We start from the raw sequence: 23,061 nt of genomic DNA, 5'->3' as shown, positions 1-23,061 counted from the left end.
TGAAAATATAGTTTTTAAAAGCTTTAAAAAATATCTATGTCTCTTTGATGTAAAAGAATTTAACTTTCTCAATCCTTGCACCATCTAAGAGATTTGCGGTGTGATAATCTCTGCTGGTTAATCTCAATAGATAACAATGTCTGTTTTCCATAACCAGAGCCTTACAGTCAGTGAAACTATGTGAATTAAAAAACCTGCTACATCTTGTATGCTACAGGTGAGAATAGAATGCAAATGGCCCCACAAAGTCAAGTAACAGATTCCTGCTGTGAGATGCTCAGCAGCAACTTATGTAGCACTAGCTTAGAGCCTTGCAACACTGATAATAAAATACAGCTTATGAAAATTAAAAGAAACATGAAAGGAGGAGTCTTTACTGACTTTTGCTCTCATTTAAAATAAGAACAAGCTGCTAAACATATATTGATGCCTAGAAGAGGGTGAAAGAAAGCACGGGGTTATCAAATAAGTATCTCAGCTTATTATTTTTTGAGATATCAATTCCTATGGAGTAGCTGCCATGGACTCAGGTTCTGTTGCAGTATTGAAAAATTTGAAAATACCGGGGAACAGCCTTCTCCAGCTTGCAAACATAACCAAAACTGAAAGCTGGCCAATAGCAGGCTATACTGACTGTTCCTCACCTCAGCAGCTCCTGGAAACAGTAGAATTTCATTTAGTTATTGGCCTCTTGCTAAGCTCCATTCACACCTCCACAACACAGAACTCTCTGAACACCAGTATCCAGTCAAGTATTTGCTCCTTAGAATCTTCTTCCTTGGACTCCACCCAACAAAGATATGCATGTGCATGATCTTGTCACAAATATTTCTGTGGTGCACTTCAAGGCTCACGCAGACATTTGGTGACATGAAATGACAAAGCTCTTTGTGTTGCAATTTAAACTATTTCCTTTTTGGATGTTTGAGGATGTTTTGTCCCTATTTAAGTCCCAAAACTGCTGAAATATTTGGAGCATTACTGGAGTAGTACACTGGAAATTCAGTGTAGTCCAAGGTGTTCATTACAACAGCAAAGTTTGGATTTAATGACCTCCTTTTTAGCTAAGATTATACGTATTACAGTGTGTGCTTTTTTTTCTAAATAAAAACTTTTTATCAAGAAGAACTGTGTTTACCATGATAATATCATTGAAATACCTGCATTATTTCCAGAGTTCTCATGCAAACATATATTGTTATAATGCCACTTACCCTTAATGACGTTTCCTTTCACTTCATGAACCTATGTTATTTTGTCTTGTTGAATCAAAGATGCTCAAAGCAATTGCCAGCTATATACAACAGAGCTACTTCACACATTACTGAAACACAGTCTCTTCTAAGTCAAAAGTTCCTAAGGGGTTAAAGGTTTTCTAGAAGGCCATTATACAGCCTGAAACAAACTGAAAGCCCCATATGGAACTTAAACTGTTCAGATAAAAATCCTCCTGAAATCAAGTGAATTTTCTAAAACATTAAAGCATTGAAAAATAAGACATAATTGGAATAAAATATTCTGATTTTACTCAGAACAACCTAAAAGTATTGTCCCCAAGAATTTTTTTTTTTTATTTATCTTTGGAATACATACTTTTTAAAAATCTTGTAATTTCCATCTAGATTTTATTAGATTTATTTTCTTCTTAGCATGAGTGAAGAGCTGTGTTTACAAGGAACGGAACAGCTGTCATGACTGAATTATCAGGCTGTATTTATTTCCTGTTTGAATCTAAATATCCTTCTTCCATTGCCTTGAGCCAAGTGGAAGGTACTAACGGAGAAAATTCTTCAAGATTTGTCAGAATTATTTATAACACCTATTAAGTAAGTTTGAACTTCTTCCACAGAGCAGATCCACTGAGGGGCTGGAACTGTGAGAGTTTCACCGGTTATTTTCAGTTGACAATAAACCTCTGCTTCAGCTACCAAAGTGTTAGATCTCTTTCATGGAAGCGTTTAGTGCAGCTTACAATTATTCAGCACTGACAGATGCAGCAGTCCTGAAAAGGACCTGTTAAACAAGCTTATTAAGTGACATGGGGCTCATGTGAAAGCAGCACTTATGAGGTGCCTGATGACTGTGCTTTCCAGCTTTCCATCAACTCAGGACCTTTTATATGGGATATTGACAGTCATGGGCCCAAACCAATTTTTCCTCATTTTGGAAGGTTATCCCTACTGCCTATCCCTGTTTCTAAGAACACTCACTATTCTCTTCTTCCTTGGACTTCATAAATAGAATCTGTTGTGTTGTTTCTCTGCCTTTTCCCCAACCCAGCTGCATACAGTTTTAGAAAGCTCAAGTATGGAAACAAGTATGTGTACATAGTTATAAAAAATGCTCAGATAAATGACTATAGCGTAGAAAAACATGGCAGCAGACAAAGGGAGTCAGAGGACCTGAAAAAAATGTTTCATCCTCTGCTAAAGGGTGTGAATTCTACAGCTACTTCCAGCTGATTGTTGCACTATAAATAAAGATTCAATATGCCATCAGCTTACAGTTTGCATGTAATTCTATATGCATACACAACTTTATAGTATGATATAGTGTTTCAATAAACTTGAAGTAACAGTATACAGGGGAAAAATGGGTGTCTTCTACTGTAAGAAACTGGAACTGCTCACTGGAAAAGACTCAGGCTTATAAAGAGAAAAGTGTTTTTTCCAGAACAGTGCCTGAGATTTAATTTTTAAGTAGCACAAATGGTTTCCCAGAGCTGTGGAACAGACTGGGCTCTTCCTTGATCCTTGGTTACATTATTGAACATCCTCTGTGAGATATGTGATACTTAGGTCTCTTTATTGACCTTGGTTTTGACTTGTCTTTTTGCTTTTTTCATCTCTGTTGCTGTGAAGAATTGCAGAAGGTCCTTTTGCAATAGGTGAGCGACCATTGGCGGGAGCATTTTATTATCCTGTGTAAAAGGATATGCATCATAACAGAAAGATGAGTTAGGATGCTTGTAATGAACTCTCTGTTTGTTGCCATTGCTATTCTGTCTGTAGAGATATTTAAGAGTGCTTTCCCTCAGCTGATATTGAAGTCTGTCTCCTAGAAAGGTGGGAAAGAAGAGACCACCACCGATAGGATTAAATTTTAGACCGCTGGTTGAAGCTGTGGTCTTTCTCTGCTTGGATACCTAAGCAATGGGTCAGTAAATTCATCAGGACAAAATCCAGGGCTCAAGAATGGGATCAAAACAGAAAGCATGGGTATTTTCATGTGAATTGCAGACACTGACTGAACAGCAAATCATATGTAAGAAATGTACCAAAGTAATTTGAACTTTGTGATGTATAAAATTACATATTCAGGCTCAGCAGGAATAGGTTGTTTTGCTTATGATCTCAACTATTATTTCTAATCTACTAGTGAGACCAGTTAACTCAGTTCCAGACTCCCAAAGAGGTAGCTCTGTGCAGGACAAAGAACCTGTATTCTTTGGTGGGAACAAGGACAAATGCAATCACATAAGCTAATTCAGCCTCCACTGGCATTTGGCTCAATGATAGACTGCTTATGTTCCTTTATGGCCTCTATTATGGTAATATGAGCCAAAATAGAATTTTGTTGATAATTTCAATATACATAATATATTTAGACAGATAGATAGATAGATAGATAAAAAATCTGGCACCCTAAGGACCTGTACCAATTGAACTACAAATATGACTGCAAACTAATGTAAATTCACAAATTAACCCTTGATTTTATATAAAAGAAGCTGGATTAACTTAACTTACTCAGCAAAACTGACATAAGTATACCAACAGTGGCATATTAATTACCAATATTTTAAAATATTTACCTTAAATTCCTTCAGTTCATCTTCATAACATGTGAGGCCTTTGGAAGTCACTGATGTCCCTACTGCTTTTCAACTTGTGTACTTAACTTGGGATCAAGTTGAAAGTGTCCCCTAGAACAATATTGCAGCTGGGAGGATGACCAGAAAAGTTTTCCATGTTACCCTCTTTAGTCAGCTTTTTACAGAATTGGATATGCATGCACTCCAAGAGCAGCACACCGGTGTCAGTGATCCTGCCAGCCTAGTCTGTCATATAATCTCTGAAAATGGATCACTAGCACCAGCTTCATTTGCTATTGTTTTCATTCTTCTGTTTTCAAATGGGTAGGCTTTCTAGTGCCCCAATAGCAGATGCTCCAAACTCTGGGCTGGCAAGTTTTAGTGTGCAAATCACAAGAATCAGAAAAACATTGAAGCAGTACTTCAAGCATGATATCAACTATGTAGATTTGCAAGGGGAGGGGGGTCTGGGGACACAACACAAAGAGACAGTGTTAGGTCCATGAAATAAGTCTTAAATGTAGTATAGAACTGAGACATACACTGCACACTTCAGCAGTATTGCAGTTTTGGCAGACATCTTTACAAGACCTTTCTGTTTAGAAAAAAACTTAAAGAGATCAGCATGCAGAAAGAAATGCTGTAAATTAGCTATTTAACTTCAATATAGTACATATCTTAAAATCCTTTCAAGAAGCCAAATACTTAGGATTTCTAATTTAATTGAGGTCAACCCATGGTATAGATGATTACCATTAATACTGGCAGTAAAAATAGTCATAAACAAAGCATGAAACAACATAAAATAAATCACAGTTTTCAAGAATTTATGTATTTACTGACCAGATTATAGTATTCTGATCAATTTCTTTGAGCATTTCTCCGCAGACAACAATTACATCTGACCTTTGAAACTTACTTGCTTTAACCTTGTGACTAAAAGATCTAAGATCCACATAAGCTTCTTCTGATGTGCACAGACCTTCAGCTCATGTCAGTTACAATAGCATGCAAAAACCAAATTTCTAAAATGCAGTTCACAACATCTTTTCCTTTTTGGTTTTTCCCTTTCACTTACCTGGTTTCATCAATATAAACGGCCTCCAGAACAGATGCTGCATATTCAATATTCTTTTTTAAATCCACCACATTAATGTCACCCTTCTCCAGCTGCTTTACCAAGCATCTTAATCTGTGGAAAAAAAAAAAGACAGTGTGATACTTTTATCAAACTTGATTGACTTCATTTTCTATTTGAAATATTGGAAACAACACAACAGCCAATGCAGAGGCAAGAGACCATCGCTCCGTTTCTTGTCTTAAGGTTAGTTTAGTTTTTCTAGTTTTAGAATGGACACAACGACTGGTTGTACATTTTTATAACTTGCTAAATTCGTAAGATCTATTAAGAAAAGGCATATACATTCCAGAACGTCAGAGGGGACTCATTAACCACCATTAGAGCACTTTCCTGTTCATTTCTGACATTACTACTATGTCTGAGTCTCTAATTTTGTTTTAAATAAAAAATAAAACTTTGCATATTGTGTTACTATAATTTTTCTGTGCTTAGGTGGTTAATTATACTTTTTTCATATTCACTGTATACTGATTTTGCTTCATTTAGATATTTTTAATTTTTTTTTTGGCATCCAGTATGTTTTTGCTGCAGAATTTGTATTCCTATTAGTGTGAGCTAATGTGGAAGTCTGTTGTTTCTGCGTTTACAAAAAACTCATCATTAGGCAGTGCCTATGTCACCAGAAAAATTCAGATTTTCCCAAGTGTGCTGTTACTTTTAGTTTTTAGAACTTTGTTTTACGGTACAAACATGGATACGCCCAAACAGGATTTTGTAATGTATCAACTCATGACTCCATAGCAATAGACTTGTACAGATAAACTCCTTGAATATCAGATCTTTCCTAAATTCTCTGTTGACAAGGAGACACTTTCGACACTTCTCAATTTAACCATACAGAATGGTCAAAGCACTGGAGTAAAATGAAAACCTTATCGGTAACTGTACAGAGCTGTGACTCAATGGGTATTTTCCTTCTTTCTGTTCCGCATCTCTCAGTAGAAACAATCTAGAGTTTTGTATCATGTACGATAAAGATTTCTGTAATTAAGAATTCATCATTATTTTAACATAACTTTCATTAAATAACTTTTTTTTATGTGCATGAAAAAAATTGTGAAACAAGCATTTAGTTAAAAAGTTTATTGAAATTGAGTCAGCATTAAGCTGACTACTTTCAGAAAAGATCATAGTCATGATTTATGAATAAGCATATGGAAAGTTTGCAATATGCTACTTGTTTATATATATATATAAACATCAGACATTATTTTTATTGAGTCCAATATCTTCTTGGACCTAATTAAAATGTATAATTTACAAAAATGCAGTGATATTCAAAACAAATATAAATTTGGAAAGTACTGTTCTGTCATAAAACCACTTTCATGTTTTTCTTCATATTTCATTGGCTATGTACAATTATGTTCAAACCTGTAAGGATAATTTTAGCAAATGGAGTTTCAAGACAAGCCTCCTCAGTTCTCTAAAACCTTAATTCAAATTAGCATAGAACATGAAATAAACAAGGCTCTTAGCAACCTTATTTTACAGTATTTTACACAGTGCATGGAATGGAAAATGTAGTGTTAAAACATTTTATGAGAGAAAGGAAGTGGGTGGATGAAATACTCTGGGAACGCATCTCCTACACACAAGTAACCACATGCATGGGAGACAGGTCCAGTACATAACTTCTTCCACTTCAGAGGTACCTATAGACTGAAGAAGTTTATAGACATTCACCTCTCAGTACCCATCACACACACTGTTACTCTTCTGGGATGTCTGCTCCTCAGTCATACACACAAACACACATGCAGCCCCTCCTGAGCACCAATGCCAAAATGCTCACATGAGTCTGGCAGCATCATTGCCACTACTTGCAAATAGCCATAAGGTGTTTCTGTCACTTGCACTGTTCCCTCCATGTTTGACTGAGCATGTCTCCGAATCAAACTTTTCAAAGTGGAAGCACAAGCATATTTGAAAATGTGTTTTCAAATATACAAAAATATACAAAAGATATTTGTAACACTTAACAGCAGGAGGCCAGGTTCTGGCAGAACAATATTAGTTCAAAACAGCTTCAAATTCTATGATTTCCAGTGGTTCCACATTTTCTCAGAGCAGTGACCAGACGGCAAGTATTTGAAATTACTTTTGCGCTTGCAGGAGGAAAGGAGTCCCTGGGGGAGCCTTTAAGCTGCTCTGACGTTGCAGTAGCTGACTGCATAGGTGACAGTTAACAGATGTAATGTGTCCTGTAGGTATAGCTCATATTCTAGGAGAAGTGCAGAGCACAGGCACAGACTGAGTGATCTGGAAAAGCTGCTCAAGCAAAGTTAAAATGATTTTGAAGATACTACAGAATCACAAAAGGACACAATCTGTGTCACCAGTGAGCTTATGAACTCATGCATCCACACTTTGTAGAGATGTCCTCAAGAGTCCTTAGCTGACCCGCTGCAGATCTACCATAGAACCAAGGGATAATTTTGATTAGAAGGGACCCCCAGCTAACAAAAGGTCTTGATCAAAACAGGGTTAACCTCAAAGACAGCTATAACTTCAAAGTTACATAAAATTATTGAGAGGTACTTCTGCTCAAGCTTTGAAGGCATAGAGATTTCAAAACCGCTTTGGACAACCAGTTTCAGTGGTGAATCAGCCACATCAGATATTTTCCCAATATCTGACTGGAATGTCCATTACGGCAACTTGTGCCACCAAACTTTTCTGTGTACTTCCAAAAAAACCCTATCTCTATCTACAGTACAATTTCCCACAGAGAAGCTGGATGCAGCAATAAAATCCCTCCAAAGTGTCACTTATCAGACACTTGTCAATTGATAATAATGAGGTCTACATCAGAAGTTAGAAAAATAGACTTCCAACACAGCAAAATTAAGCACATTATAGCAGTATATGAATGGTCTGAATATACTCAAGATCTTACACATTAAAGTGAAATAGTCACAGAGTTTAGGAGCTGACATTTCGGTAATGAAACAAATACTTTAGCAAGAATAAATGTGTCAATTTATAAGAAAAAGCAACAAGTGTTAAAATACTCATACTCCAGCATTCCACAGGACAGAGAAACTTGTAAAAAGGACAAGGAAAAGTAACAAAAAAGAATTATTGCTCCAGTTGTATTGGGCAGGCCTTTGTTTATCTGTTTGTTTTCTTTAAGTGTGATAAACTGAAAATAAACATTAGAAATACTATTAGAAATGCTACTTAAAATTGGAACTAATTGTATTACCCTGCCTGTGAACTGTGCTACTAAGAAATAATAGACAAAAAGAAAAAATAACTAAGAAATAATAACAACAAGAAAAAATTGGAGGGGCTATTTTGTGAGAGAGAAAAATGGACTATTTGAACTGCTTTAAGGTGCAAAGAAAATTGTATGCAGAATTAATGTGATATAACATAGAAAAAATTTGTATAGTAAAAAGAAACATTATTTCTCTCGGGATACCTGAAAAATTGCATCTTACAACTAGCAGCCCCAGTTTTCAAGGGAGAAAGAAACATCTGCAATTAATAAAGGGAGTGGGTGGAGAACCATCTTCTGTCATCTTGGGTAAACACCACTTACAGTGCTGTGGTGTCCGTGCTTTTACAGACAATCCAAATGCCTCTGCTCCTGCCTCTCTTTAACAGTGCCATCTGTGAAATTACCAGGACCTGTGTTTCCCTCATCTCTGTGTAGCTGATGCCAATGTCCAATTGTGGGCAATAGGCTTTGAGGCCCACCCAGCAACACAGGAAAATCAGAGGTAACAAGGTTTTTACTGGGAGATGAAGTAGCATGTTCTTGATTTACAATATCAAAATCACAACTCCATTGTTCCCAATTTCCTCATTACAATTCTCCCAAGCTCTTAAATTAAAGTTTTTCTAAATCTAATGTAACTTTCTGCGATTGTACTAAATTTACTGAGGATAGATTTGGTGATTTTATATTATTTGAGAAAACTTCCTATGACAGTTTCTGTAACTATCAAAAAAAAAATAGTTAAGGAATCAGGGATCAAAAATCACTTTTTTGCAATGTCTGCATGAAAAACTGGTTTTTTCTATGGAATCAAGCAAAGTTCAATGAGAGAAATGTTTGGAAATACTAAATAGTTGTCTTAAATAGGCTAAAGTGACAACAAAGAAAGGTGTAGGGTAGAGGATTACTTAAGAAGAGAGATCTTAAAGTAGAGAGGCAGACTAGTTGGACAATTTCAATTTCAGATTAAATTTAAAGGTTGCCTCCTCTGTTTCCAAGGGAAAATAAATTACTAGTGATCACTGCTATAAATGAGGTTCAGCTTATGAGCCTTCAAGAGTAAGCAGAGGAAAATTCAGCCTGAAGTTAACTTCTGAACCTGAGAAAAAGACCATCTGTCTGTTTTCCCAAAGCTGTCTTTATTTGCCACGTCAGTCTCCTCACCACCAAGCACTGCAAAGATACAGCTTTCTAACTCGCACATCTGGACTTCACTTAAGACTGTTTTGGAAACTTTGTACAAAAAAAAAAGCTGGCTTTTGCCACAGATCCTATTAAAGGGGAAGTGAAATAAACTGTAAAAAGTAAATTGTAAACTAACCCTGCTTCCTACTATATTTTGAAATTAGTGAAAGTCACTGTTGAAGATGGGAAATGAACACACAGGTAATTCTTTGAATGTAATAAACACATGCTAATGCTAATTAGAGAGAAATAGTTATTAATATTACTATTCAGTAATCACGATGCCAGTTAAAAAAATTATCTGTGTTGGTTAAATCAACTCCAAGTTGTAAATCATTAATCATTATGTTCCCATGAACTAGCCAAGAAAAGCCTAGTTGTGACAATCGTGACAACGTGTGAAAAAGTTTAAGAGCAGAAACAAAAATTACTTTCTGTAAACAAGTGTTTCATGTTCTGTTTGGACTATTTAATATTGAATAATAAAATAAAGTGGATAATTGTAAATGTTATTATAAAAGTTATTTGGCCCTCTAAATGAACATTACAAGATAAAAATGGGATGATATGTAATGTGAAATTAAAATTAAAGAGGAGAGTAACCATATTCTGACAATATGATTAATCAATTTAAACACCACTAGTTTTTCAAAACCGGAAACCAGTTTTGCTACCTGTAGTGATTCTTTCAATAATCAGTTGAATAATGTTCACTTGTAGAAAGCTTTGCTCACCCAGCAGTTCCTCAGCTTCCAAAGGCAGATGTTCTGTCCTCATTTAAACACGAACACTCAAAAAAAAAGACAATTCCACCAATTGTTTTATTTACCTACATACTTGAGATTTAGGAAAGTATTAGCTCAGTTGGTTAGAGCCTGGTGCTAATAACATCAAGGTTGTGGGTTCCATCCCTCTATGGGCCATTCACTTAAGAGTTGAACTCAGTGATGCCTGTGGGTCCCTTACAACTTAGAATATTCTGTGATTTGAATATGGAGAAATTCAAAATGGGAACAGCAAATCCTAATCTTGGAAAAGTCCCAGCAAATTAAACACACCACTATTTCACTTGAATTCTAAAATTCCCTGCATGAATTGCCCAAAATCCATTTATTTTTTTATATGAATTGGTACCATTTGTATTTTACACTTTTCTATTAAGAACATGCATATATAAAATAAATCTTTACCTAAATACACCATTCCCTCCAATAAATACTTTAAAACAATGTAGATAAGGAATTAAAAAATGTAGCCATAAAAATCAACCATGCACAAAGTCCATGCTCTCACTTTTTCAAGTAAAAAATTAAATATACAGCTTATGAAAAATCTTTTATTATTCTTGTGTTTTCTGCAAGATGGAAGAAAAATACTGACTATGAAAAATTCCAAACACAGTTGTAATATTTGTAATACATGGCTACAAAACACTAGACTCGATCATACAAATGGATGAGAGATACTTGAAAAATATGCATAATACGGTAGTAAAGATTCAGGACTGTTCAACAGGGTTGCCACTCCTGTTTCCCTGCTCCTACCTGCAGTTACAAAGCGGCCAGCTGTCATGGCTTCAAAATGGCTAACCTTTACTCCAAGGTTTTTTACGTTATGGTACGGAAAAACAAGCTCATTTAGGGACATTTTGCCAGGCAAGACAAGGCCAGCATATCAGTGGGGAGTAAGGGTTAGAACTGACAGCTCTTGACTCAGATCTTGATGTGCGTTTCACTTCTCTGAAATCATAAAAAATGCAGTTACCTAATATTTCTTCTAATTAGAGGTGCTCTCAATAAATTCTGATACTGAGAAGTGCAAGATATATCACATTTTTAGTGCTAGAAATGTGTTTTATAAAATTACTTCTCAGTCATTGCTGTGTCTGAGCATATGCACAGGAAGCCTTATGGCTGCTGAGGGCTTCATGAATCACATGTATTTCATGATTATTTTAAGCCTATGAGCAGTACAGGCTGATCTGCAATTATGATTCAGTCATTAGAAAATAAATATTGAATGTGCTGGTAATTCAGCCAACATTTTGATATACCAAAACTTCAATCTCATATTGAAGAATTAAAATACAAGTTGTGCAGCTATATAACAACACTGGAAATTACATTTTCTTAATGATAAAACTCTGCATTTTCATGGTGATAGAATTGCCTTGGTTGTTGAAATATTGATCATTTTTATGCAAGATGGAGTGGTTTTCCTTCAGGGAGGCGTTCTCTAATAGGCTTCAATTCATTTTACCTTACTCATCCTATAAATTTATTATTTACCATTCTAATACTGTATAAACATTATCCCTTGTGTCTCATTTAGTAACAGGTTCTAGTGTGTATAAAAAATTTAGTAAAAATTCCTAAGTTTTCTTTAGCATCTAGCTGGAATCACAGAATGCCATGGAGTTTTACACAGTTTCCATGTGAAACCAAGCTCTCCAGAGCACGTTTGAATTTTTGCATAATTCTTAACAAACTTAATCAAATAAATTGCAAATGCCTGAGAAGCCTTGACCTCATTAATACTAAAGGTCTTCTATTTGCAGGCCTGTAACTTTTCATCCTCCATCTCCACCTGCTGCTCTAGAGAGACACTCCAGAGGAGGCTCATCTGGGATCCTGTTGCTGCTGCCCTTCCCTGCTGTTCCTCTTGCCTCCCCAAGTTACCCATCCTTCCCTGAAAGTAACTTTCACTATTAGATTTAATATATGTCATCATCATGAATTCTCACATGTGAATTTCTCTCACCTCCCTTTCTTCACATCCAAGCTACAGACTGAAGCCCATCTCAGCCAAGCTTTGAGTGTCTTTCAAACTTCTCCCTCACTTCTGCTAAAGAACCACCACCAATACTAATTTGGGTCCCCTGTTCAACTTCTTTCCAGGTTGAAGCTTAATGAAAATCTTCAAACTTCAAATTACTTACTATGTACATACATTCAGATGTTTTATCTGTTTTCTGTTAGATCTAACAAGTAATCAACTAGTCTTTTCTTATCCTAAACTCTATGACTGTTTCAATTGCCTCAATGTCCATTTCCATTATCTGACATTCCCATTTCACAATCAATCCATGAAAGTACAGACAAATAATAAAAATCTATAGGGCTGATTTGTAAATTGCAAATTATTCTTCTAATGGCTTTTGCTGAATATTTAATTGGCATTTAATCTGATAGGTTCCCATGACACCTATATACACTATTTAGAGTTCTAGCTAAAGCTATTTCATCTTGAATTTGCCAAATACTTCAAGATGTCTAAGTCTTCATCATAAACTAGCTGAATCCATTATCAACAACAAGCTGGGAAACCAAATGCAAACCCATAAATCATGCAGCAAAAATCATGCTTGAAGAAGACGGCAGACCTTCAATATGTTTAACTTGTTGGAGCTAATGTGATAAGCACACAGAAAAGGACATAAGCCCTTATTTCCCATAGTTCCTTAAAAAGCTTTATTTTTCCTGCAAACAGCAGCTTTGAGCACCGTGATCAAAGAAGCTGCTAAAAGGCAGAATAGTCCCTTCACTCCTTGGGACCAGAAAATGTGGGTTGACAAATGTTGATACTCATCCTTTGAAAACAGCATGTGAAGAGGTACAAAGTTCTTTTAGAAACCTTAAGAACAAGCTATCATAAAAAAGTCAATGGATGTTGTTTGATTTAAAACCGCATTAACCAGAACTGATAACTTTTTACTGAAAATATTTTCTCAACTAATACTAAGAAAACATGTTGCTGTCATTGCTTTTGAAACCCTCTTTGGTTCAATTTCTGCAGTTGTTAAGGACAGAAGATTGGTAAGTGTTCAACACTAAAAATAATATCATTGGCCAGTGATCAAAGAATCAACTGTGACATGAGTGTCCTTTCTTCTATTTGAAAAAGTCACATAAAAGAAAAAAAAAACAGGAATATTAAAATAACACCAGTTTGCTCCATGATTGCTCTGTGGAATCAAACTACAGTAAATACTATAGAATCTGTATATAATTAACAATTACCTCTGATGAGGTAAAAATTAGATCCAGGACAGAATTTCTTTGCTGCATACCACAGTTCAACATATATAAATGTGGCCAAGCCTTAACATTTCTGGTAACTGTTAAATTAGTTTAATTAATAGTTACAGATTTTTTTGACACATCGAGCTGTAGAATCTGTATCCTGGTAAGTAATCTGGATCCTCTGTGCTTATTTACAAACGATTTTTTTCTTTTTTCAAGAAATTATTGCCTCCCAGCCTCATATCTGATAGTACATGTGCATGGGTAACAATATGTCTTCAACCTGTACAGTCAAAACAATCTCACTTACTTTCAAGATACTTTACATTAGTACAGCTGGACTCTTTACATGCAACTAGATTAGGGGCCATCAGATGAATCTAGTTGGTTCAGCTGGACTAACAGGTCAACATAACAACAAAGACAACTGTACTTGGATCCAAGCTGTAACTTATCATTTTATTCAGAAGTCTTACTTTTTCTACTTATAATTAAACCTAAATTCTTGAAGTACTAAAGCATTAGAATTTTACTTTTAATATATAATCACACCTTCTAGATGGGATGACAGAGCCAATTTATCTTAAATTTTGTTTCTAATGTGTATCCTCGGTTCTGAGGAACAAAGTACACATTTGTGTTTCTGGGATAAAACCATGAAATGTAAAAAACCCAAATATTTGCATTATGAACTACTACAGACTATTGTATAAAATATTAAAATAATTTGTTATGTTAGTCTGCCTAAAATGTTGTAGAAAAAAATACCATCATCTTAATTCAGATGTACTTTTACTGAATAATTAACATCTTCGACAAGTCTATTTTCACTAAAAGACGTTTTCATTCAAAAGACAGAGCAAGACATAAATGCTTTAGCACAACAGCTGTAGTAATTACAGTACAATTTTGCTGTAAAATCATTACCATTTGAGTGGTTCTGAAGAAATGATATAGTACATGTAATGTATATGACATTGTAAAACTATGAATAGGGTTTTTATTTAAAACCGCAATACTGCAATTAAAATGTAAAAAAAAAAAAAAATTAGGAGATGCAGGAATTCAGCACTCTATGTGTGAAACTAACTTCTGACATTTGGAATTGTTAAAAATAAATGTTCTGCTGAAGAATTGCCAAATAAAGTACTTCAAAGTAGGTCTTGGTAATAAGAAGTAGAACATTGGAATAGCTTAAACACACTTGAGAGCTGTAGAAATGTTTAAAAGAAGAAAGAATAAAGTAGGTGAACTTTTTCCTTATATTCTTTAAGAATGGTCATAAATAGGATGAACTGTAACACGGCTATTCTTATTGACATGTGAGACCTTGATTTAGGATTTGTCTACATGTGAAATTAAATTTGAGTTAAGGTGAGATAAACTGAAATTCTCTGTCCTTGAATAGCTCCATCTTTGAATACTTCAGGATTAGTAGAAGCAAACAGAAAAAAAGCCCCCAGAGCTCATTAGGAAGAATATTTCCAAAAAAGGAATTCTTGAACAATATTATGTTAATTCCATTATCTAGCATATATGATGTGTATGCATATTGGTGTTCTGGAAACACTTGTGACAGGAATTGTAGCAAACCAAAATTGTAGTCAATGCTGGTATGTAGCTGCCATTTTCCTCAGCCTGCAAAGTGCCTGGCACATCAGTAATAGAGGGTTCAGGATTTTTAGGCCTGGGAAGGTAAGCTGGGATAGAGGCCATTCCTTAGTTGCTGCAGTTTTCTTTGCCATAACTCACCCTAAACATAAGAGTTTCTCCTACAAGGCTGCGAACTTTCTTGTAGAAAGAATGTTCTTTAATTAGTTATCGCTCAGTACTAAGGACCAACACCATTGTACAAGTAGTGCTGCTAACTAGAGTATCAGATCCAGCATCCTATCCTAAGGCAAAGTACACGGATTGTGTCTTATAGAGCACCTCTCATACACTTTTGGGGAAAAAAAACCCAAACAACTAAAAATAATTCTCAGAATTTCTGTCCAACACAACGGACATCTTTCTTAGTTGTTAAATGATACACTACCCATTACTTTCTAAAAAAGGCCCATACTGATCTCAAAATTAATCACATAACTAAATTCATTGGGTTATATTTAATACTTGTGAAAATACTTCGAAATGTTCTGTTTGTTATATACACAATAGAAGAAAGAGATTTTAGCTGGGAAATTACTGGGCTTCTAGAAAGTGTTTGTTTATAGGAAAACTTCAAACCCAGCTTCAATAGCATAAAATTCTGTCCTTAATGTCTGTCCCTTTCTAGGACTCAGACATTAAAATCTGACTTCTTCAAAGTGATGACAGTACAACATCCCTAAGTGTACTTCTGCAGGGATGTGAAATCCAACCTGAAAAGTTCAGCTCTCTTATGGTCATGACTAACATAACTGCCAAATTTTGCTTCGTTTTTCATATGTCTACTGAATGAATCACTAGTCTTCAGTTTCTCTGCAAAGCCTTGATATTCCTTTCAAGAACCTGGCTACATTTTCATTTCAAAATAGAAAACTAGTAAGTTCTTGATTCAATGTTACAAGATAATGTTTGTTGACACACTTACTAAGGAAGAACTCTGTGTGTATAAAAAAACAAAATAGGCAGTAAACCAGTTTGTTAGCAAGTGTAACTACATACTATGATTTGCTTGTCATATTCTCAAACAATACATTGTTTTGTTTTCCCATGCTTTTCATATCCTTTACTGCAGCATATTTTTAATTGGAATTCTCAGTTTTGAAATCAAGTTATTCACTTTAATCTGAAGTAACATTCCTCAGAGAAGGAAGCCGGCAGTTTGCCCACAGAAAACAAGCCAGCTTTACTACAGCAGAGAACAGTCCCAGCAGTGATCACAAGGGAGTGCTTACCTGAATAAAGACCACAGAGAAATTCTATAGCAAAGTATACAGCAGTTAAATTTCCTAAAATTAATGCAAATGAGAAAGTGCCTTGTTCAGTAGTCTCCTACCAATATATTGCTTTCACCTGCAGATATCAACACGATGTCTTGAATATGCAATGCAGGATATTCTTGAATGGATAATGGAGAAAGGAAGACTAAGTGCAATGCTAATTAACAGTTTGGTTTTGGAGAATGTGCTTTTGCATGTATGCCTTAATCAAGCAAACCTCAAAAATAAGAGCTCAGAGTTAAATTAAAGTGTTTACAGCCTCTTTGATTGTGATCATTGGCATAAAAGGTCTCTAAGATTTTATTGCTGTAATAGATTGAGAATAGTCATGTCAGAGTGCAATTTCACTTTGGAAAGATAATGTGCAAATGACAATGAATCAGATGGATGTCACCTTTTGGGGCAGCCAACACCCTTTCCTAGGTCAGCAAATGACAGCAACTGCTGAAGACTGTCTCTGTGCTTTTATGGCTTGAACAGCAGCGTAAGGACCCTGGCTGGCTATCTGCTCTGCAGTGTTCAATAACACTCCATTTGACCATACTAGGAAGTGAGCCTTCTAAGCCATTTTATATATATCCCAGCTCATTATTTCTGTGGGTTTTGAGGTTTTCTTAATGCCATATTTCATGATTATTGATGACTAAAGGTTCAATTGTAAGCACTTGTGGACTCTATATGATTTTTGAATTTATTTCAAGATTCAAGGACATATTTCAGAAAAATGTTTGAGAGATTTCAGCATCAATGTCCAGAGATTTCCATTTTGTGAAGTAACACAAAGAAAGAGAAAAAAACCCTCACACACATTTCTTACCATTGAGAGGATACACCTAAAAAAAATATAGAAGAGAAAAACAATTGCAAAACACTCAAATGAAAGGTAGCTGAAAACTTTGGTCCAGCTTATTAAAAACTTTGTAGTGCTGAAGTTATTAAAAGTAATTTCATCTACAAAAAAATATATACACATTGAAGTAAAAAAGGCGCACTCCTCATGATGCTGGGGGATAAGACCAAGCAATGAAGAAATCTAAATCTATCTTTTTAACATATAAGGCAAATGCAAAAGTTGTTAAAATTTGGATTTCCTTCCTTTTTAGAAAACCTGTAATGAAATGCCTGATTGAGTAACTGAGAGCATGAAAGAAAGTGAGGTAAAAGATCTCCTCTAAAATAAAAAGCCAAGGAACATGAATGAATTGTGAACAAGACAGAGACACTGATATTTAATACAGTAACTACACTAGTACTTCATATTTTTATGAAGAAACTTGCTCAAGGCTCAGTAACATTCAATTAAAGTGAGATATGCAGGAACAGCTAACAGTAACAAAAAAACAGGTATATGTGCACGCAAAATAAAAAGATACAATCCATGGCTTAACTGTTTGGAGAACAAAGCGGTATAAGTAGTTTGTATAATTAATCTTCAGTTTTTATTATCTTTGAATTTTGCTGCCTGACAAATGTGTTTCTAACTCTACATAGATCAGAATAGATCTTAAAAACCTGCTAATGTTCTACTGGTGGATACACATTAATTTATTTTAAATGAAGAAAAAATGTGAGTAAAAAGCAACATAATAATTTTCCTCCTGTAGATTCTAGATCAGGTATTAAAGCAAGGCATTTGTATTACGGTGAATCTGATTTAATGTGAAGTTAATCCAGGGAGTAATTTAAAGTATGCTTTGCCATAAAATACCTCTTTTTTACTCTTGTCTTCAAAATGCACTAGTATTTAAATACTTGATTAGGCTTTTCATTGACTATGATTATTATTGTGAGGTCACATCAGCTGTATTTATTTTAAATTTTAACAGAGAATAGTTAATCTCAGACTCTTCTCTGGAATACCCTTACTAAAGTTCAAATGGGAGGATCACTAAATGAAAACAAAACAGCAGAGTAAGATATTCTTACAGAACAAAGAAATAAACCTTACCAAAGTGATCTCACGAAATGACAACAATAACTCTCAAAGAGGATTAATCAAAATAAGATTTATTTTGTGTTAATAGAGTTGGAGTTGCTTACTCAATCACAGGTATTCTGCTAGATTCTGATCTATTGAAACAGAGATCTTGGCACCTCCACCACAAATATGATTATAGAAATGACATTAAAATTTACTAAACTTTCACAACTTCATTTATACTATCTAGTTGTCTGACATGGATTGAAATTATTTTTGCAGTAGGAGGAATTAATTAATTTCATTCAGAGGTAGAATAGCTTGACACACAGATACATATTTGATTATACTTGATATGAGCCCCCCAAATCTGACAACATACAATTTAATCATGGGAATAATTCCTTTGAGAGGAGGATTTCTGACTTTTACCCCAGTAACTTACCTCCTCTTATCACAAGAGTGTCCTAACATTTTAAGGCTGAAAATCCAGGCTGTGATTCTTTTCCATTAATTACATTAACCTCACAAGTCTAGCTGCATTGTGCTCCTAGAGTCCCTTTTCTTCAGAAGCCTATGAAAGCTGCCAAGCTAAGAAATGCAATTTTTTTTTAAACACCAGTACTTAGTGTTTCATTTATCTCAAAGATAAATAAATACAAGCGCAAAGATTACCGCAACAAAACCTATACCTTTTCATCTGCTTTACCATTCATCTTTCCATTCATTTCCAGCTGCCTCCAGCTCTGACCAGGCATAGACACTTCTCTACTCTCTCCACCTGTTCCTGTAATGGCTCATGAGTGCCCACCATCCACTTTCACGTTCTAGTTGTGCTCCTTAACCTCTTTAGCATTCCCTCTAATCTTAGTGCCAGGCATGTGAAATACAAACTTTGCCCCTGTAGGCTTCCTTCACTTACATCCCTTGATACTTTTGCTCTAAACTGAGCCTGGTCCTTTCTTGTTTTATTTCTTGATGTTTGGTTGAGGGGTTTTTTTCCTGCCATTCAACTTCCTTCACTCAAACAGGCATGCCAAAAAGGTAAACTGAGGAGTACCATCATTAGGAGGTGGAACTCTCCCTCACCTTGCCTTTCACCTACAAAATATACTACCCATAGCTGTATAGCTCCCATTGTGAAGAATTTTATTAATGCACAGTTGCAGTTTAAGTTTAGAATGCACCATTTGATCAAACTTTTTCAAATGTTTACCTGCAACGCTAGGAAAGAAACACACTTGCAAGTATATAGCAGTCAAGTCACTAGGCTAGGCAGCTTCCTACAGATTTGTCTTGTGAGTCCTATTCTAATGATGATGCAGGTATTCATTTTCAATATTTAATTGATGCAAAACAAGTAAAGATGAATCTCCCTTTGTACTGTAAAACTGAAGGAAACTGTTTCCTAATCCCAATCACTCTACAATATAATGCTGATGTCAGTAATAGTGTTAGTCATCACACATTAGAATTTTAGGTGGCATGAATCTCACAGAACACAGAGGAGTTACATTAGTTTAAAGAGCACACATGTTTTCCAATGTTTTGGTATAATGGCATGAAAAAACAAAATGAGTGTTTTTTAAGTGAAGAGTATCTGCATTGATTTTTACTTTTTTTCTTAGTTCACCATACATTCAAAATTTCATTACAAAGCCATTGAACAACTTCAGTTATGAAGACAGAGTAATTTGGAAATACATGAATACCTCATACACGTAATAAAAATGCATGGATTAACAGTTCATGAAGGATATTTTACTGCTGTCACCAATGATGCACAATTCATGCTTTAAATGCACTTAGTTCATTTGCAATGCTTTTCAGAAATATTTCAGTCCTGGCAGCTGACCCAAGCAACTGGTGTCAGCAAGGTAGGACTCTGGGACTTGCAAGACACAACAGCTCTCCCACGCATAGAAGAAGGATTCATTACACAAGTATTTCTCAAACAACATGACTACCAAGCTGTCTCTTACTGTATCCATAGCTACATATCCTGGAACTTGTGACTTAGCCCTAAACTTCATGGGGAAGAACCTTTCCTTCCCTCATTCTTTCATCTTGTTATATACCAAGAATCAGCTTGATGAGGATAGTTGGTTTCTGTTGAAATGTTTGGTAGCCTCTTCCAAGCTCCAAATTATAAATTTGGTACATGCCAGAATGATTTTGAAATTACATGAAGTATTCTAAGAGGAAAACACATAACTTCTAACAAAATAATTATTTGATTTTGCAATCTTTTTATGCATGCTTCATTAAACTCCAACAGATTTCTACTAGCAGAAGGCTTAAAAATTATTTTAAACTACCAGTTTTAGGTGTCTTATGAAGCAATCCAAATTTTCCTTTCATTGGTAGTGGAATAAATGCTACCTTAAGCCTCAATGTGTTTTTTGCTAGCAGCCCTTATAACACTGTAAATTTAACACATGCTAGGCCTTGATGTGCTTTGGATATTATAATTGCTTTTTCTTCAGATTTTCTCAAGTGTTTTCTTGTGATAAATAAGGTTGGGTTTGAGTTGCCTTCCTGAATCTTGTCAGCACTTCCCAGTCCCACATTTGTAGAAGTGTGGCACTTTTCCAAAACATATTGTCTCATAAATCTTATTAAACTGAAAAATCTTTAAACAGTATTTTGCAGACCTACATCAGTGAATGAACATGGAAACTTCTCTTATATAAATAGTATTATAAGAACTCCATAAAAGTCAGTTAGGAGGTTTTTCAGACCTTATAGAGATTTTGAATTTTAAAAAGAAACTAAGATAAATATGTCATGATAATCCCGTTCACGATGCTTACAGATTCTCTATTTATTAGACCTGTCATTGCATTTAACTAGCTGCTCACAGTAATTAAAGAGATAAACCCTGCTGTAAAATGGATTAATGGTATTACACTCTCTTCTATTAATAAAAATAAAGTCCCACCAGTTCCTCTACTGTTCGATTAGACAGTATAATTATGTGATCTGTAAGCTTATTTACAGCATCCTCCTATAGAACTGGACTATTTTTATTTAGCTTTTAGTTTTAGCTATCCTTCTAAAATTTAAAATAAGAATATCTAATTTTGCAATAATGATGCAGAAATTCTCCTAAAGTCCCAAATTCTATTCCATAATCAGATTTGACATAATCTCAATATTTTACATTTATGTTTACAATTAATGCCATAGGCATCCATATCACTTCATACAGAAAACAAAAGTACAAAAGCTTTGCAGACCTTTCAATATATCCCAGGAAGAAAAAAAAAAGTTACTCCCAAACAATGTAGATTTTATTAAGTAGGCTATGAGTGTGGACGTTTTTCTCAAGCAAAATTTCACTGGAAATTTTACAGTATCAGAAAACCTTTTGGGTTTGAATAATGGCCATTTTCTTATGAAAAGCAAGCTTGTATTTTTCTGAAAAGCTTTTATCAGTAGAGCACAGAACAGTGGAAGCATTATGCAGTCACATTACTTTTTTCTGAATGTTCAGTGGTACATGACAGAACAGCTTTATATTTTCAGCAGTTGATTCTCACATGCATCATCTGATAAGGATCATCTGATAAGAACTGTTCTGTTGCTCTACATCAGCAAGTACACTAGACCTTTGCTTAGCTGACGTAACTATAGATCAGCCAATTCCTGAATGTCTGTTTTATCAGGGGAACTCTCAGCAGCCCAACAACAAACCATACTCAGATCCTAGTTCCTAGTCTTAATGATTTTTGAATCTACTTCACTCATGGACTCTCAGAGTAGGACACCAGAATGGAAGAAGGATACCCAGCTATGAAATAAGCATTTTAATTCATGATTCTGCAGTTTCTTTGTGTGCATAATTAAGGCAATTAACTCATTTTTTCAGAAAGGAGCAGGTAGTAAAGCACTGACAGAGAAGGAGGAACAAAAATCATATATGTAAAAATTCTCAAGAAAAGTAAATGAACCTATTAAGTTCCTAATTATGTTCTAATCAATAAATTATTATCAACATTATTTTAAAGCACTGTGAACATGTCTTCAGCTCCAACAAAGGGTGGCAAATTCCATATTTTTTAAGATCAGACCACCTAATAAGAGCTATTTGCACAAAATATATGTGTTATAACTGTAATACCTAAGCTAGCTCCACTTTCAAGAGAAAAGAATAATTACCCACTTATATCAATAGATTCAAAACTTAATCTAGTGATCCAGTTGACTCTATGGAGCCAGCTAGACCAGACAGAAAATTGCCATCTCAGAACAGGAGAGATGTCTTGTGCAGGAGACTTTTGTCTTGTACAAAAGTACCTGATCTAAAGATTTGCTCACTGCAATAGATTTGGATTTCTGCATTTTATACCTCTTTCCCAGAACTACAATAAATATTAATCATTATATTTAGCAAGTATTATTTCCATACTAACAATGTAGGTCTAGAAGTCAAGTTTTCTAGACCGGATTACTGGATGGATTAAAAAAAGATAAAGCTTCTGGAGAACTGAAGCATATTGTATCTACGAGATAGAAGATGTAAAGGTTCCTGAAGGCAGAATGTAGATTTTTGTTATTGTTTTGCTCAGTCATTTTCTGACAGAATGATAGCAAATTTCAGCTTCAGTTCTTTGTCTTTCAGGAGGCACACATCAATTGAAAATATCTATAAATGTCAGAAAGAAACACTGTATTGAACTGCTTGAAGAATCATACCTCAAAAGGTCCTTTGAACTTTAACCTGTCTATCATTACAGATAGCTGGCCATTGGTACCAGCTGGAGAGCTCACAAAGTTGAAAATGTCTGGGACCTGTTCAACCAAAAAAAAAAAAAAAACCACGAAG

At 35.0% G+C, this 23,061-nt stretch overlaps 1 protein-coding gene across 8 annotated transcripts in view; it reads right to left on the bottom strand.

The window, feature by feature from the left end:
* PDE1A (phosphodiesterase 1A) overlaps positions 1 to 23,061 on the bottom strand; it is a 204,826-nt gene that overhangs the window by 52,846 nt on the left and 128,919 nt on the right. For all 8 annotated transcript variants that reach the window (XM_027678409.1, XM_027678408.1, XM_027678407.1 and 5 more), the window contains one exon: positions 4,893 to 5,006. In XM_027678409.1, coding sequence (XP_027534210.1) covers positions 4,893 to 5,006 — 114 coding nt within the window. The remainder of the gene's footprint in view (positions 1 to 4,892; positions 5,007 to 23,061) is intronic.

Source organism: Neopelma chrysocephalum, unplaced genomic scaffold (assembly GCF_003984885.1).
Source record: "Neopelma chrysocephalum unplaced genomic scaffold, ASM398488v2 Primary Assembly neopelma1_44, whole genome shotgun sequence".
Classification (NCBI taxonomy): domain Eukaryota; kingdom Metazoa; phylum Chordata; class Aves; order Passeriformes; family Pipridae; genus Neopelma; species Neopelma chrysocephalum.
Note: the sequence above shows the minus strand (reverse complement) of the source record. Positions and strands in the feature narration are given on the sequence as shown.